General features: G+C 35.0%; 4 protein-coding genes across 8 annotated transcripts; 2 read left to right on the top strand and 2 right to left on the bottom strand.

Annotated features, from left to right (window-relative positions):
• Positions 1-3,141: 3,141 nt before the first annotated feature.
• LOC125050511 (EARP and GARP complex-interacting protein 1-like) lies at positions 3,142-5,758 on the top strand. The gene is made up of 9 exons (XM_047650409.1): positions 3,142-3,303; positions 3,387-3,518; positions 3,751-3,897; positions 4,143-4,229; positions 4,441-4,626; positions 4,714-4,835; positions 4,923-5,024; positions 5,178-5,306; positions 5,544-5,758. Exons 1-9 carry the CDS (start codon positions 3,262-3,264, stop codon positions 5,704-5,706), a joined length of 1,110 nt encoding a protein of 369 aa, XP_047506365.1. The 5' UTR covers positions 3,142-3,261; the 3' UTR covers positions 5,707-5,758.
• On the bottom strand, positions 5,729-7,939 carry LOC125050512 (RNA-binding protein pno1). The gene is made up of 3 exons (XM_047650410.1): positions 7,593-7,939; positions 7,091-7,253; positions 5,729-6,093 (listed from the first exon to the last, which is right to left on the bottom strand). The coding sequence occupies exons 1-3, from the start codon at positions 7,817-7,819 to the stop codon at positions 5,749-5,751; spliced, it is 735 nt and encodes a 244-aa protein (XP_047506366.1). The 5' UTR covers positions 7,820-7,939; the 3' UTR covers positions 5,729-5,748.
• Positions 7,940-8,055: 116 nt separating this feature from the next.
• LOC125050510 (NADH dehydrogenase [ubiquinone] 1 alpha subcomplex subunit 10, mitochondrial) lies at positions 8,056-9,864 on the top strand. The gene is made up of 5 exons (XM_047650408.1): positions 8,056-8,189; positions 8,270-8,985; positions 9,078-9,251; positions 9,380-9,595; positions 9,701-9,864. The coding sequence occupies exons 2-5, from the start codon at positions 8,284-8,286 to the stop codon at positions 9,809-9,811; spliced, it is 1,203 nt and encodes a 400-aa protein (XP_047506364.1). The 5' UTR covers positions 8,056-8,189; positions 8,270-8,283; the 3' UTR covers positions 9,812-9,864.
• A 76-nt stretch (positions 9,865-9,940) lies between these two features.
• Positions 9,941-18,516, bottom strand: LOC125050508 (glutathione synthetase-like). 5 transcript variants are annotated; one of them, XM_047650407.1, is made up of 13 exons: positions 18,080-18,515; positions 17,280-17,375; positions 16,455-16,571; positions 16,148-16,297; positions 14,537-14,670; positions 13,037-13,079; positions 12,655-12,825; positions 12,277-12,344; positions 12,110-12,214; positions 11,833-12,039; positions 11,629-11,764; positions 11,468-11,559; positions 9,941-10,517 (listed from the first exon to the last, which is right to left on the bottom strand). In XM_047650407.1, exons 1-13 carry the CDS (start codon positions 18,224-18,226, stop codon positions 10,388-10,390), a joined length of 1,596 nt encoding a protein of 531 aa, XP_047506363.1. In that variant the 5' UTR covers positions 18,227-18,515; the 3' UTR covers positions 9,941-10,387. The 5 variants fall into 5 exon arrangements, with proteins under 5 accessions (XP_047506363.1, XP_047506360.1, XP_047506359.1 ...); XM_047650404.1 differs by lacking the exon at positions 14,537-14,670 and having other exon boundaries at positions 16,128-16,297; positions 18,080-18,241; positions 18,324-18,515; XM_047650403.1 differs by lacking the exon at positions 14,537-14,670 and having other exon boundaries at positions 16,128-16,297.
• Positions 18,517-18,542: the final 26 nt, after the last annotated feature.

Genomic DNA, 18,542 nt, shown 5'->3' with positions numbered 1-18,542 from the left:
GATTTAATTTTGCGCAACGTAGAGAAAGACCTTTCTGCTGTCGCTTTGCTGACAGGGTAGTGTATCCAATTTTCCTATATTAGGATACATATTGATGTCACAATTTAAAATAAGCTATGTTATGATATGTTGAAGTTTAGTCGTTCCGATTCCGATTGAGGTAAGGTCTAGCTAGACGTTTCATAGTCGACAAGCGCGCGCAAGTGTGGCGCGGAAAATTCAAATTCGATGCGTTCGTTCTCAAACGTTTGCCATCATACAAAGTTATTATATTATATTAAATTAATTAAATATTGAAGGTATGCAGTTACATATAATCTGTATGGTGACAAATTTATATATAAAATCATTATGTTCAATTAGTGGTCCACCTAAGTCCTGCTCAGGGGGGGGTCATGACCCCCATGACCCCCCCCCCCCTGGATCCGCCGTTGTATATCTCATAGTCAAAGTTTGATATGCAGACTCTTCCCGGAATTACTGGTTTTATACTAGGTTTGACCAAAGTCTTCGGGCACACCCCGATATAAATTCTAATCTCGGTATTAATTACTATAATTACTACTGTAAGTAAAAGTATTTTTAACACCTAGCAGTTTCTAACTTTTCAGTCAAACATAAGAAAAAAAAAGGGGTGCGTGTACTTATGTACGCGCGTAAGAAGTTATAGGTACTTATTTGGCATTATTAAAAATAGTTTTTGATTGCATGCAAATAATTAATTACAATTAAATAATCAAAGACTTGAAAAGGAGTCATTATAGTCAATAAAGTTCAGTTATATTTCCTATTATTCTCTTACATGAAGTGTAACTTAAATTCTATTATTGTCTTCTTCCATAAATTCTATTCGTCTTCTGAAGACATGCCAGACGGCGATGGAAAGAAGCATGCTAAATATCAGGAAGTCCGATAGAATCAATAATAAAATCATACGAAACCACACGAAGATTGAAGACGTCACAACGAGGATACGAAGATTGAAATGGAAATGGGCTGGTCACGTAATAAGAGGTATAGAAAAGTGGAACAAAAAGATCATATATTGGTACCCAAGAAATAAAAGAAAACGAGGTAGACAGTTTCGAAGGTGGGAAGACGAAATAAAATCCGTATCTGGGAAAATTTGGACCAGGAAAGCTCAGAACAGAGCAGAGTGGAGAGAAATGGAGGAGGCCTTTGCCAAAGTTGGGCAAACAGATGGGTTGTCGGTGTCACCGACTCACTAGTGTTAAGTTTAAGTTTAAAATTATGTAATTATTTTCTATCTGATTAAAGGCTTTATTATTATTATTATTATAAATTCTATTATTATTCGAATGTCGTTTCAAATTATGTCCAATGCCGTAGCATCTTCCATGGGCAACTTCATTCTGTTAATTTTATCGTAAAATTTCACTTTCATCAATTTTTCATAACGCGCCTAAAGAAGTATAACTTCAAAAATCTGTTCGGGCTTCGCCTTGTTATTTATTGATTAACAAACTGTTTTATTAATTTTGTTAATGCATATAACTATAATCAAGTAAACAAAGTGCCTGTCAATAAATAATATTAGAGTTGGCGCATACTGTGTACCGCCATTCCTTTTCATTCACCCCTGACAATCAATTTCCCTACTCTCGATTAATTCAAATTACATTATTATTAACTATCACAAGGCATGACTGATTATGGCATAATTAAAACTTACCTGAGTAAGTGTAACCTGCGCCTAATTGTATCAGGCAAAGATGTTAACGAGTCCTTAGACTTACTAGATGACCCGGTGAACTTCGTATCGCTTTTAAGGACGTCAACGTATTCGCGAGCCCTCTGGCATTGAGAGTGTCCATGGGCAGCGGTGTCACTTTACATCAGGTGAGCCTCCCGTTTGCCCCTCTTTTCTATAAAAAAATACCTACATAAAGTTATTTGTGTTCAAACTTAATAGAATTTTTTTAACACAGGTTACAGAATATACAATGCAAATGTATATATATTATTACATTAAAAAACAACTATGCTTTGTATTAATGTAAGAATTGCAATCTTGTTAGGAGCGCGACAAATGCATATAAAAATAATACTTCAACTTATTTTTTATGTTGCAGTGCTCTCGAAGTATAGAGCTGAAGCGTTACAGCTCGGGTCTGCACGTCATGCTTAACTCGTGTTATTATGTCATCTCGAAAAAAGGAGTTTGAGGATTTGCAGTTGGAGGTTATTTATTAGGTTGAGATACTTTGGGTAACCGTACCATAGCTAGTTAGAACGTGATTAATGACTGACTCGCAAAGAGCGTTGTAAAGTACAATTTTGGTTTTGATTACTGTTATTTGTGCCAAAAACTGTTGAGCTTATCTTAAGCTGGGTATCCACTATCCTCGCTGCTGCAACCGCTCTGATGGAGACGGTACGCGCATCTCCAATAGAAACACGCATTCTCCACAGAGCTCTTGCGAACGTGGAGCGAACCAGTCGCTGGTGCAGCATATATTTTATTTCATTATCAGAATTTTCATTTTATCTTTGCATATTTGACCCGATATGTTCATACCTCTTCCGATTTCCACCCAGGCGTCTTGTTTTAAATTTTTATTTTGAATTCTCGTCCTGGGGATCCCACAGTATAGTTTCGGTACAATCCGATTAGAGAAAACATTTCTTCCGACCAATCCATTTAACCGAGCGTGGAGCGTGATATACGACAAACGATTACGATTACGATTTACGTCAAAATTTTATGCGAATCACCTACATCATGTAGGTGATTTAAATCACATAATGTTTGTTTGTCCTCGGCGTGACCGGTCGGCTCTTCTCGAAGGTCTCATTTCCCTTCATCCATATCAAGTTTACTTTCAACTTTACAACCCACATGTATATTATAAACTTTTAGCAGCTTTTATCTTAAGTAATAATATAAAAATTTAGACAATATGAACGTAAATATATGTAAATATGTTTTCTTACACTCCTTTTGTACGTAGATTTATAAGAATTGATCTTTTATTTTATACTTTAATTATTTTCTATTCCTAAATTCCTTTCCAGACGACAATTTTATGTTTTTACCCGTTTCCCTGTTTTTGACCCTGGGCCACAATGCACAAACCGTGCGGGCCATTAAAAAAAAAAAAAAAACATAGTATAGACTATAGTCTGCCGAATTCTATTATTGAGCTGTGCCTTGTGGCTAAAATGTATTTAATGTAAACAACACTAATAATTTATCAAACAATTTAAAGTTTTGTACAAGTACTAGAAAAGTAATAAAAGATGGAAGAAGGTAATTCAATTATCTACGGATTAGAACACCAGGTGAGCAAACCCTTAGCACATGAACTCCACTATGTACATTATTTTTATCTCTTACTATACAATCCACCTTTTAATTTTTGTAGACAAGAGCGTTATCACCGCAATACGAAAGTGATGCCATCAGATTTCTGATTGGTACGCAGAGTTTAAAGCCGCAGACAAATCAGGTTCATGTAGTAGAGCTTGAGGAAGATACTGGAGCACTACACACTAAGGTAATAATTAAAGAAACAAGGTTTTTAGTAGATTTAAAAGATACATTATTTTTATAATTAAGAAATGAAATATACCATTTGAATTGTATCTATTCTAAGGGCTGTTAAATTGACATGACCAATGCTTATTTCAAACTTGCTGTTATGTTTACAAAACACCATCAGGAATGTTTTAAAATTCAGTTGACTAAGTTCTAGTAGAAAGTAGCCAGTAACATATATTCTTTGCTAGGTGTATAAACATGATATTGGTGAAATCTGGCACTTGCGTTGCTCACCTCATGATGCAGCAACCTTGATGACCACTCACAACTCTTACGATCCAGAAAACTCTCAATGCAGCATGGGGGTGTCAATCTATAAGCTACCAACTTTAGATGTAAGTACTGTCTTTACTCAAAACCAATAGTAAGAAAAATGGTATATGTATAAAAACCAAATTTGGTAATACTGTTTATTTTACAGTAGTTTCCACTCTTAACCTACTATTGCATGGTTGGTTTGATGAAACTTGAAAGTTGTAAATTTTTCAGATTATAATTACTTAGGTAAAGGATGCAGTATGCATCTTTTTAATAAATTTTGAAAACTGACTTTTAAATGTAGATTTTTTTAATAATGCAGGTAATACCAAGAGACATAGATGAACTCAGCGCAATGCAGAGTCAGAATGCAGAAGACATGGAACTACTCACTACTATTAATCCCGAGGTTATATCAGATTATTAAGCCACTAATACTTAAATAATAATAATAAAGCTTATGGAAAGACTTTCCACTAGACCAGGTTTGGCAACACTCATCATGGTATTTCTAAAGCCCAAGAGTATGAACAATTAGAACTTCACCTAAACTTTGCTCAATTATTATTAAAGTAATAATAAAAGCAGGCTTGTATCACATTATAATATGATGCTTTCAGAAACCGGAAGAAGAGATCCGATGCTCTGAATGGCATCCAACGGACACTAATTGTGTCAGTATTGTCATGGATGGTAGCGTGTCAGTGCGTGATATCACTACTACCCAAGGTTATAATATCACACCAGAAGGCCGTACCAGACTCAAATTTACTGGTGGGAAATGGAGTCCACAGGCAGCACACCAGGTAAATTACTGACTGAATGCAGAACTCTCATAATTGCCCTTACATATTTATTCATTCATTCTATAGTATTAATATTATTCCTTATAGTTTGCAGTACTGCAAGATACTCATGTAAAATGTTTTGATACTCGGGCAGACTGCAAACCAGTGTGGGGCATTGACAATGCCCATAGACAACTAGCTCGCGATCTAGACTTCAATCCAAATAGGTAATTAGTTTTAGTTAAAATAACATCAATATCTTTCGTTGTTGTATTTTAAATTATAACAATAATATTGCAAATTATTTTGTGCAGACAATTTCAGTTAGCGACAGCAGGTGATGATGCTGCACTCAACATTTGGGACTACAGAAATCCAAAAGAACCCATTTTTAGTAGAACTGATCATTCACATTGGTAAGACATGCATTATTATTTAAGCCTCAACTCGAAAATGTATGATGTGCAATGTGTAATGACAACACATTCAAGCTCAAATTTCAAAATAGCAGCTATAAGCTCTATTATACATAAGACCCAAACAGTTTTGATAAATTCTAATGTTAATAGGGTATGGACAGTACGTTACAACACATACCATGAGCAATTACTTGTAACGGGCAGTTCCGATGGAAGAGCATTGCTTACTGCAGCTGCCAGTATCTGTGATACTGATGATGACAAGAAACTTAGTCAAGTGTGAGTTTTATGAGCCTATATTATGTAAATAACATACATCTAATTTTTCTAGTTTTACAATACCTAAGAACCTCTTTAATAATAGTCTAACTTCAACCAGACAACCTTCTCATTCGGTCTGTGAAAGCAGTAAACAGTGTGATAAGAGATATCTTTCAAAGTTTATTACTCTGGAACATGTGGTTAATATTCTTTTTAATGAAATTACTGTATTGTTTGCTCCTACAAATGTTGCAGTCTAGAAGACGGCGTTCTTCAGTCATATGAACAACATGAAGATTCAGTATATTGTGTGGAGTGGAGTACTGCTGAGCCTTGGACCTTTGCCTCACTTAGTTACGATGCAAGATTAGTACTGTCACGGGTCCCACGACATTTTAAATATAAGATTTTACTATAGAGTATGTAATAAAAGAATATTATTAACTTATTAAATATTTTTTTAAAACCTCTCTGCAACTCTTTTTGCTACATTCCTCAAATTGCCATATACTTTGGAAGGCGGAGAACCCATAATGAGATTACATATAGCTCTTCTAGCTAAAGCTATGTTTTGATAACTCCCAAGGATGTGTATTTTTGAATCTGCTAACACTATCCTGGTTTTGGTGACATTCTCGATGGTAAATTTGGTACGACCAGCCTTGCCTGCTAATCTGCCAATAGCTCTTCCCAAATGATCGCCTTGTAATGTTTTAACATCCTTAATTTCAAATGTCTCCACGAATAAATCATCTAATCTCAGCAATGCTAAAGCATCATCAACTTCAAAACCACAAACAAAAGCCTGCAACAAACATATAATACCTTTTTACAAAATAATAACTCCTGAGTATGAGTGATCAAAATTATATAAAGTTGGTACACCATATAAATTTAAACTGAGCAGCTTAGAAATATAATGTCACATAAATTACTTCCAAATATGTAGAAGTATATTATGTATCACCATTTTTATCATTCTTGTAAAGAACACAAATAATGTTGCTTAATCTAAGAGAATGAGATATATATATGACATGACTGATCCTAAGGAAAACAATTTACTAAAAAATTTGCAATATTTATAGTGTAGTAATTGTGTCAACACAATCATCTTCACCAATCTTTATCTTTTGCATTATGCATCACCACATTTCTTTGGACATAAGCTATTTCAACCTCTGATTATGAGATAACCTAATGGCACTACCCACTAAAACAACCATGGGTACTTAGGATTTTACCATCTTCTTACTAATTCTTGGGAACACACCTAATAGAGGTGTCAGATGGTTGGTGGACTCAGTTGCCACACTTAGACTTGTAATCTGTCTGATGTTCACAGATCGGTAAGTCAGAATAACTGCTCATAAAATAAACATGGTACTGCTTTTGCAAAAAATATATAGAGAGCAAGCATGAGTTTACTGGGTTTGATTTTGTATCAAATATTTCGGGTCAATAATAATATGTGTAGTACGCACAACGGACCAATTAAGAGTCTAATTGCGGAGAAAGGAGTCCTACTACCCTAATGTGACTCTTATTTGTAAGCAGTATGAGTAGGAATAGAGTTATAATGTGGTTGTTGCCATAATTAATACCTCTTATTTACTTTTGCCTGTGACCTTACTGATATTTATAGTCCTAGGCTAAGAATTTACTGAGTGCATGCTAAATTAGGTCAGACCAATTCACAAAATCTTCTATAAGTTGAGCTGAGATAAGCTGCGCTTATCATTTAATATATATATACACATTATGATACTACAGTTCTTTTAGCGGACTGATGTGTTACATACCTTGACAAAATCAGCAGCTTTTTGTAAATTCGCTATATCCTTTGTTTCTGGTCCTATTTTGATTTCTACATTTCTTGTCTTAGTATTGAACCTCACTTGAAGCAACAAATGTTCAACTATTGGAGTAAATATTTTTAACCAATTTTCTTTTAATGGTGTGTATCTAAAAATATACAGCAAAAGAATATAAAATTTTATACAATACACTTTATTAATTAAATATGTATTTATTTATGGTATAGTGTATATATATTTTTAAATATAATAAACACCCATTGGCACTGCTGGTACAACCCTATAAGAGTTTTGGCAAGTAGGATTAGGTTTGAGATATGTTCATACGCCCGTTTTCTCGCGATGTTTCCTTCACCATGGAAGAAAGTTACACACACTTAGAAGAAAATATATTGGTGCACAACCGTTGATAGTCGCGAGTCTAAGCCACTAGGCCAACACTGCTATAGTATAATTTAATAGACAATAATTTTTTTTAAGGTTATACCTGTGAGCAGGTACAGCTACTTTTCTCATATTAACTTTGCTCTCATTAGGTTCAGCACTTTTTTTAGGTCTTTTAGCCCTCGGACGCCTGTGTTGAGACTTGCCTTCGATGCCATTGTGCTGCTCAACTTCCATACCATCACCAGCCTCCGAAACGGCACTTCGTTTCAATTTAATCGGATTTTTTGCAGGCAGAAACTCATCTACGTTGATATTTTCCACTTCCATTTTCGTAGGGGAAACTAATTATCGACGATAAAAAATAAAAGTTTTATTAATTTGTTGTTATTTAATAAAGCCACATGGCTGTGTTGGCTGTAACTCTGTAAGTGTAAGGATTAAACTTCAAAGAGATTGTCAGCAGTCAGTTGTCACATGAGAGTCGAGACGTCAATGTTATTACTTATTGTCCAATGTCCATAGACAGAGCAGAGCAGTCTGTAATTTTTGCGACGTATAAAATATGTCAATGATCAACATTCTTAAACATAGATTATACAATAGGTATAGTCTTCCTAGTCTGTACTTCTGTAGTGTTAATTGTTATGTCATACCCCTAAACTATAATATATAGTGAATTTTTATTATGAATTAATAGGTAAGTCTCTAAAAATATTGAAAATCAAGTCTTATTTTTAAAGATTTAATTTAAAAGATAGGTATGCCACTCTTTTTCAGGGTCGACAGTAAATATGGCGACTCTTATCCGCACTACTTTTGTGAAAGTGGTAAGCCCTGCGCAGGGTGGCAAAATAGCAGGATGCACAATTATCCAAAAGCGAGATATTATGGGGAAAACCTTACGGGAGTCGCTTCCGCCCCGCCCGCCTAAACCAGCCCCCTTTGATTACGTCAATAAGGATTATACCTGGTTCCGCAGTTTGTTTGATAGGACTACCCATAGGTTGGATGAAAATTCCAAAGTTGTTATCGTAGAAGGACCAGTAGCAGCCGGTAAAACTCAGTTTGCATCCGCCCTGGCTGCTGACCTAGGCATGAAGCATTTTCCTGAAGCTAATATGGACATCCACTATATACAACAAGGTGTTGATCTACGCACGTTCAACGACCGTGTCCCTCCAGACACAAGAACATTCGACCACATCGATTTTAATAATTGCCCCAACCACCGCTTGGCTGGTAATTATCAGATTATGATGTACATGGCTAGGTTTAGCCAGTACATTGATGCATTGGCTCATCTATTAAACACTGGACAAGGAGTTGTGTTGGAAAGATCTCCATTTTCTGATTTTGTGTTCCTTGAAGCAATGTTCTCTCAGAAGTTTTTAAGCAAGGGAGTTAGGTCTATTTACTATGAGTTGAGAGGCCAAACAATTGAAGATTTGCTGCGTCCTCATCTAGTCATCTACCTTGACATCCCTGTTGACAAGGTTAGCTATTGAATATGTAATAAGTCACTTTTTGATTGATTTTATTGATTGATTAAAACTAAACTCTATGCAAAGTTGTAAATTAATCATAGGTACAGGAAGCAATCAAGAAGCGTGGACAAAAACATGAAGTATGTGGCAAAGCTCTGACGCCTGCTTTCTTGCAAGAAATTGAAAGGCAATATAAGAACAAATATCTTCGTGATATTTCTACCCATGCAGAGCTTTTAGTGTATGACTGGACTGGGGGTGGTGAGGTTGAAGTGGTGAGTTATATTTCAAATGTTCCTATACATGGATTTACAAGTATTTGTTGCTAATGACTTTTGTTATACAAGTAGTCATATAAATTGGACAATGACGTTTTAAAATTAATCTTCTATTTTGTTATTAGGTAGTCGAAGATATTGAACGTCTCGACTTTGATCAGTATGTCCACCGAGATGAGCCAAAAATGAAAGACTGGAGGCTGCCCCGCGAAGTGGAGTGGTCTGATCAGCGTATGATTTTCACTAACAACAAGCACATTTTCATGAACCTATTCAACATACCAAGAACTGATGTACCAGAATTGGTCACCAGTGCTGACGACATGCATGCCTATACTCAGGTACTCAGTCTGTGTGACAGATATCACAAGTTATTTTGGGATTAGTCATTTGAGGGACAGAAAAAATGCTTCCAACAATGGCTAAATTCTGTTCAATATTTTCAGGTGGTGTACGGTGATCCTAAAATAAGGTTCTTGGAAGGCTACAACGCTGAAGCTGGTGACACGGGCATTGCCATGAAGAATAAAATGCCCAAATATACCGAATACTTCTAAAACGGGATTATTTAGCCTATTTGTGAATATTTAATAAAATTAGTAACCAGTAACATGCTTTTTGTAGTCCTGTTCGCTGTACATTTTGCTAAAGATAATTTTAATTAAAGTAAAATAAGTGATCAAATATTTAATTTATAAAGTTATTTATTAAAATTATACCCATCATTTTGCTGTAAATAGCACCTAACATCACAATATTTACAATATCAAAGTTTAATGTGCGTTTTTACATTTCAAGTTTACAAAAAGTAATAGAATTTATATAATATGCCATCGGAATGCATTTAGTATAAAAATTAAATTCACATAAAACATTGAATTGAAACAATACTTTCAATATTTATGCTCAGCTGTAAATAAAACAGTCAAAGGTGAAAACAGTTCGTCAACTAAAACAAACTACGTGATCGTAATTCAATATTTTTACAACAATTTTTTAATGCTCTGTTAGACTTTCGGTAAAGGATTACGTATTTATAGTTTCGATTCAATATTGATGACAATATAAAAAACATAAAATTCACGTTAAAATTAGAAATAACAGAAATAAAAAATAAGCATAACAATGATTTACTATAAATCGAGTAAATAGGGCGAGTCCAAAGCCCCCAGACCCGCAGCCACGCCCCCTTCGTTGGCGTCCGCTAGTTTCGTCCGGAGCATGTGACCCACTTGGCGGTTGCTGTAGATCTTCTCTTTACTTCTGTGGATTTCGTTTCGTTTAATAGACCAGTGCCGATAATTTTTGAAACCTAAAAAAATTACAGTAGGATGAAACCCATTAGAAAAGCAGGGGAATATGATCAAAATGAAAGGAAAAATAAATTACGGTCGATCTGAGGTCGGGAAGGGGTAGGGGGGGGGAGTTTTAAGGGTAAAAAACGGTTTATCTCGATTTCCGCCAAAACTACAAGTCCTATCGAAGAAAGTTAAATGGCAAAGTTGGAGGTAATAAAAAGATCTAAAACTTTTGTATTTACACATTTTTCACATAACCTCAAAATTTATGTGAAAAATTCAAAAAACCAAGTTTTTGGTTTTTTATTTTTATCTTTAACAAAAATATTTTTTTTTTAACGAAATTTCGTGAAAACTTACCTTTCTATGTCCCAAATACACTGTAATTTATTTGATTAAAAATATTTATTTGGTCACCTTATTTTGAATTAATATCGAAATAACACCCTAATTTTCAATCGAAAATTCTGACGTCAAAATTTCAGCTTTTTTCAAAAAGTTGGTGTGCTTTCAGTTCGTTGAAATCTCTACTTTCCTATGGTAAAAAAATATATATATATTACCATAGTAAATCTTCTCAGAAAACGCAAAAAATCGTATGCAGTAACGCCCAGACCTGTCATCCCCTTCCTTACTTATTATATTCTTCGATAGGACTTGTAGTTTTGCCGGAAATCGAGATAAACCGTTTTTTACCCTTAAAACTCCCCCCCCTACCCCTTCCCGACCTCAGATCGACCGTAATTTATTTTTCCTTTCATTTTGATCATATTCCCCTGCTTTTCTAATTGGTTTCATCCTACTGTAATTTTTTTCACTTTTTATTTATTTTAAAGGCTATCTGCACTGGTCTATAAGTGGCTCGAGATACATCTAGCCGTAACCTAAATTCGTTAATGAATTAGAAATACAAACCCAATAATAACTCCAAAGATGCCGAGTTCGGAGACCAGGTCGCATAGAGACGGAGGGACGGCTGCGTTCGGACGCACGACGTACCCCGATATCTGCGACGAACAAAAATCGGTTTAATAGAAATATTAACCAAATAAATATAATACTATAAATTTTCCTACCAAGGGTGGCAATATCCTCTCCATGAGGATATAGGCCGCTCGTTCGCGACTGTGTCTCATCCTCAAAAGGGCCTCCTTCACATCGGCGCCGTACAAGTTGTTTCCGCCTCCTTCGCGTTGGGGTTTCAATACGAATCTGAAATATTAGAAATTCCAGTCAATCCGCCGAGATCGAACCCGTCGGAGGACGGAGCGGTTCGAGACCTTTCGGCGTCGGCGATCGCCATTTCGACGGCCCTCTCGCCGCTGTCGTCGAAGTCCAGAGAGTAGAGTCCCGTGAAGATGTCCCGAACCCGGGCCCTCAGCTCCCCTTCGGCCACGAACCTCTCGAGGGCTCCGGGAGCCGCCAGAGCCTGTTGCACCTTCTTGGTGCCCGCGAGTTGGTAGTGGATCGACGGACACTTGATGGCCCTGGAGACGTAGTCGAGCTTAGAGTCGGGTTCGAACGCGAGCAGTCTCAAACGAACGAAAAGGAACTCACGACGATCTCTCGACCCGGAGCCTGGCGTCCCACTCCTTCTGCGAGGGGTACTGAGCCGGTTCGTAGCCGGACCTGTAGTACACCACTGCCACGGGCCGACCCTCTCTGTGAACAGAGACTCCGCGTCAGACGAGCTCACTCACCGAGTACCTCGACCGACTACTTACATGACCAGCTGTTTCTTGTCGTTCAACTCGGCCTCTTCGTGGATTTCGTTTAACGTCTTCCGGTAGATCTGGAAATAGGAAAGTTATTTACGATGAAGGGCACGGCTCTAAGATTTTGATTCTAATTGTTTTTCAAGTATTTCAAGTAACTTATGTAGTCGGAACGATAGTTGGCAACTGATAACTTATCGCTATTTTTTTTTAAATTGGTACAACAATAGCAGTACACATTTTACTTGTAGTAGTCGGTATTTGACTGTGACTGTGAAGCAGTGGGATGATTGAAAGTAGATAGTTGTTTCATCACTATCGCCATATTCTCGGTAGTTTCAATGTTTTCTAACGTCATTTCTGCAGTTCTTAACGAGACTAAATTACCATAATATCGGGCCGTTTCTCGGATATCTCAAACTCGTGGAACCGCTGATCACAAATATTGTAGGAGACTTCTTCGACCACGAAGAGCACCACTGCGGAGGGAACACCGAACATGTCGTAGGCCTCGATTATACCCGAGCACAAACCTGACAGGGCTCTGTTTTCTGGCATCTGAAAGTTCAAATTCTCAAATAATTTAAAAAATTAATAAGTGTGCTCGGTGAAAAAAGATATTATAATAAATGTATTTAATACACATAATAAATAACTAAATTGTCGCGTGTCTCTATTCAATTCAAAAGATTTACCAAAATCTATTGTGATCGTGAAGTCCGGGGCTCCAGTCAGTTTATAAATGACACTAATTAAAAAGCATACTCACGTTTTTGATAAGTTCCCCATGTCCCAACTGCCTCAAGATATAACTGAAACGCAACAATTTAACTTAGTAACATCATACACAAAAAATGAGGTAGTCATTGAAAACTAGTGTTTATTTGAAACCTTCTGAGAAAAATAACACACGCCTTCTGAAGTAAATACTGCTTTCTTAAAGATTTAAACAAAAACATATCAAAACTTGAAAGTTTTATTTTTTTATTCTGTTTCGAGAAAACCAATAAAAAGGTCTAAAAAAGGCATAAAATAATATTTAATATTAGTATTGTATTGGCTTTCCGGGGAATAAGCCTAGATAGAGTTAAAGGCTGATAGGTAACTTCTAGGTAATGCTATTGTTAATAAGGAAACGGTTATACCTAACCTTTAATTGAGGCTTTGGAATTATAAAAACATAAAAATGAACAAACTTACTACAGACTACAATTCACGACAAACTTAATCTACACAATATAAAATGGACTACAAATAACAGACAAAAAGATACAAGCTACCAAAACGTTAATTCATTTAAAACAATTGCTTATGATTATATTTTACATGGTTTACTACAAAATATGACAAAATGTGTAGTAGAATCATTCAAAAGTTTAAATATCGAATCAAATGTCAGGTGTGACAATTGACTTGATCACACTAAACGTTTCGGTACCCATCACAAGACTACACATAACATACACATGCTTATATTCAGATATTTTATGTTTGAGTACAGATGTGTGTGTGTGTGTGTGTGATAAAATAAAAGCATAACATAATATTTGAGGTACTTAAAATTCAAATTTAACTGTATCTTATATGGAACCGTCATTCCGAACGATCCGTATAAGTGATGTTTAAATTTATGTTTAATTTATTCTGCTTTGTGAACCCGCTTCGCATTCAAAGCATTTGAAAGATGTGCATCTAACCCGTCCTGTGCAAACCGTATCGATTAAAACAAGCGATGGCACCATAAACAATATTATTTTCTTATCGACAATGCAGGCGTGGTCAGGGAACATCTCTCAAGTTACTTCGGAAGCCAAAAATCATGCACGCCGGTCGTTAATACACGCCAACTATTCTCAAATATAATAAATACTATTATTTATTGCAAAACAAAAATAAAACAAACATACACAAAATAGACACATGCTGATAGACTGAAATGCATAGAAAATAAAGTGTAAAGGCGACGAACTAAGTGAAAAAAATATGAATGACAGCGTGCATAGATAAGATAGAGCAAACACATGAGAGATGTTAACTGAACGTACAGTTACTTTAATGGGCGTAGATCTCGGATGAATAGTAGAGCATTCGCAAATACAATACTTTTCAGCTGTGTATCGCAGTCTCCGTAAATCGTACCAACGAGTATTGCTAATGCACTCTTGACGCCGAGAGTCCATACCACCATTTAGCTTAGCACTTTGCGAATCAAGTTTTTTATTCCATAAAAGATCGAAGCCCATTAAGTAACGTCAAACAAAGTCGATACCGAAACATGGTGGGGAGATAAGAGGTGATGGCGCCGAAACTCGCTGCCACCGTGTTAAACTCCACTTGTTTTATTCGATTGCTGTCCGGTTGCTGCATCAGATAGTCGGAGCGAAATAGACCCAGGCTGAGAGACTGAAAACATTTTATTCGAATAGTTATTTTCCTTCTTATTAATAATTAAGTGCTGTGATCTACAACGCTGATTTTTATTATTATACAATTTATTGCTAATAATACTAGATGATATCCCGTAACCAGCTCCGAAACCTTACTATAAAAATAAAGCCTAAAGTGAGTTAAGCCTAAATAATCTTCTAACTAATCTCTTTCGAAAATCAAAATAACTGTCACTATGTAATGTGTGTACAGTTGTATCTTCCTGATCACGATAAGTCGTTTATAATCAGAAGCAACGTATGATGACGTAGCATTTTGCTATTTAATATCTGATGAGACATCATTATTGGATTCCCAAGAATCATTTCCCTTCAGTTTACGTCACTCTTTAAACTAATGACATCGCATGTTTAATGTCTTTCCATACTGAATTCGAAATAGAAAAAAACGTGTTATCTAACAAAGTAAATACGCCAAGATTAATTTATTTTCCGTTTCTTATTGACCGTGATGCTCAACCTCGTACGTAGGAAACAATGCGACAAATGTTATTAAATCGTGTCTTTTCTTCTGTCAACATTTGCAAGTTGCTTCTGAGTTAGCGAACGTTTCGAAACTTTTTAACACATATTTTGAGTATTATGTAATCGACAATTTTAAACCTACGTAGTGTTTCCATCAGTTACTTGTATTTATTTATATTTCACAAAATTCCAAAGTTCCTCACTTCACAGTCTCTGAGGTTACGAGTACAGAAGGTGGTCGTTTTAATCCGACCAAAATGTTGTTTATAATTCATCTATGTATAATATACATATATATCGGTTTTATATAAATATATTGTATCTACGTGAAGGTAATTAATTGCAAGACAATGCAGTCTCGATATGTACAAAATGCAAAAGTTAGTATGTTAATCGCCAACATTCATCTATCTACGATATCTTGTAAAGCCCACATTGTCCGTTCGTTATGCCAAAATGCCTAAAACGATAACAGTTTATTATACAACTATTATCTTCACTAAACAACATTTAAGAACGTAATTCGTCAGACAAAACAATAGCAATATATAATGTTATATTTTACGACAAATATAAATAATAATAACCATTGCATAAACCGATTAAATATGAATTTACAACTGACTTAATAATAACTTGTTAAATATTTATCCATCTTTGTCGAATGTGTTTCATTAATCAATCGGCGTTCATTTGCGAGGACAAAACCGGACACGATCTATAATATGTACATTGTACGTATTAATAATTAAAATAACAAAAAGTAGGTTATTGACCTTACACCGCTACTCAAGCCATTTCCACATTTATAAACTTACAGGTGATAAAGTATATTATTGTGAAGATGACTATATTTCTACATAACCATACACCAGAAATCGGCATCATAATCTCATATGATTTAGTGTATATTTTTGGCACAACGATACAGCAATATCCGTGGGCTACCTTTGTATCTCCCTGGAGACGGGTCCCAGGTGACCGAAACCGGATGCGATACTGTTGATTTCCACCTGCTTCCAGGAACAGTATGGAGTGTGCTTGGCACACTGGTTCTCAGTGTGGGGACAACGCGACTCCAGCATGATGTCAGATCGCAGCATCCCTAATGATATTGGCTAACACACATACATCTTGGTTGTTCTATAAGTTATCTAACCTTAATACTTATAAAGCCCTGACAACAGAATCTTTAATTTTAAAACAAACTTCAACAAGTTCTCCAATAAAAAAATCGTGAACGCACTTTTTAAAATATCATGTACGTATATTTACCTGTGTTATTCCTTCTTCGCGAACTTTTATCCAAATGTTATATAACTTGGCCGTAAAGTCGTCAACTTCAAGAGCATTTTGAAGGGTTTTTTCGAGAAATTCATCATCATGGGAAACCTAAAATAATATTATGTTTAATATGCAATGCTATTTTTCTGTTAAAATGTAATTGTGATTGGCATTTTTGTTTGTTACCCACCCTGCATGACAACGAGGCAGCAGGTAGCTGTTCTTACCCAATAAAGAAACATAATGGATTTATGGAACAAACAAACAAACAATTTAAAGATATTAACAAAGAAAGTTGCACATTCAAGAATCGATAGTAACCATTGTGCAAAATGTGGTTTCACTATGATATTGCACAAAGCCATTGCATTATGTTGTGTCATTGACAAAATCTCTAGTTATACTAATAAATGGGTCATAAATTGACCTGCACTTTAAAAAAAAATGAAGTAAAGATAATTGATAATAATTTTTTGTTGTTGTTAATATTTAAAAAAGAATATAAAATTATTTTGCGAATCCTGTCCCTTTGCTTTTTTCATATATTAAAATACATACAATATTTTAATAAGAACAATTCAAATAAATACAAAATAAAATCATATTTTTTAATATATTGCCATTATGGTCAGGCACTTTACCTAGAACATATAAATTAAGATAGACTGGATAGTACTCATAATACTTTGAATTAACAAGCTTATATCATCAAGTAGTTATCATTTTCTTAATTAATCTATCGCTAAAAAGTATTATTGTCCATTTTAGTGAGGTAGTTTTAAGACCTCTTGCAGACTAGAACATAAAACAAGTTACCTTATGCATTAGTTCATTCAAGACTGGTTGCAAGTCCACCGCTTTTGTGAACTCTGTTCTAGGAAAAGGTGATGGCAGTAACACAAAAGGAGCAATCTAGAACAACCAATTAATAACTTTATCAATAAAAACATTCTCGAAATAGAAATAAACTGACTATAATAAAATTAAGAATGTACATTTACACCATTTACATCTTAAATCCCAGTTCTGCTTTATGTCAGTACTAACATCAATATTTATTTTGTAGTCTAAAAGTCTAAAAGTAAGTGACTTTTGTTTCAACCACAATTTTCATATACATATTTTTGATGATTCTTATATTTTTGTTATTATTTAAGTCTAGGCAATTTAATTCTTTGATTTCAGGCAAAATCTAACAAATTGCATCTAAACAATTAAAACATCTAAAATCTAAATTTATGTTACAAAAATTAATCTGTCAAGTAACTTTCAATAGTTTATGTAAATAATATGGTTTAATTTATTAAATAATAAGATTTCTTTTAAATTGGTATTATAACAGGTAAAACATACTGTGGGAAACTAACACATACAGACTTCTATCTACATATTAATAATATTTAGATAAAAGTCTAAATTATATAATATTGTTCAGTTGTAGAAATCTAAAATAATTTTTACTCATTTGGAGCATGCATACTGCTGGCAGGGAGATGCTTCAATATAGACTTTATCTTCCTAGAAGTAAGTTGGGTAGTGTTCAAATACCTTACTGTATATGATCATCGAATTAAACATAATTTTTTGGTATAATTAAAAATTTAAAAATGATTTACCTGGATGGTATCCTTTGAGAAGTGTGCTTTGTCTCTCATCCCCACACCATGCATCAGTGCCCAATCTTTTGCTTTTTCTACTACATTTGAAAGTGCTTTGTTGTCTAGTGGCAGCGGTATACAAGAAGCAAGACGTGATTGACTCATATCGTAGTTTTGACTCTAAGCACAAGATATATATTTAAGAAATTGTGGCTTGATATATATCAGTCACTTAAACGCTCAATAAATGATAAGCACGAACAGCACCGGGTGATCGTTAACAAATGATAGCAGACGCGACCGCAACACAATTTATAATCAATTTTGTTTAAGTGTGAAGGTTGTAACAAGTCGAGTTCCGAGACAATTTACTTTATGAATTCATATTTCACAACACCTAAAAAAATTCAACAACAAATTTTTCAAAACTTTGAATGTAATATAATAATCTGTCAGATCATGAATTACAGCTGTCAAAGTG

The sequence above is a fragment of the Pieris napi genome, chromosome 6, assembly GCF_905475465.1.
Source record: "Pieris napi chromosome 6, ilPieNapi1.2, whole genome shotgun sequence".
In the NCBI taxonomy this organism is placed as follows: domain Eukaryota; kingdom Metazoa; phylum Arthropoda; class Insecta; order Lepidoptera; family Pieridae; genus Pieris; species Pieris napi.
This window is presented reverse-complemented; position numbering and strand designations above follow the sequence as displayed.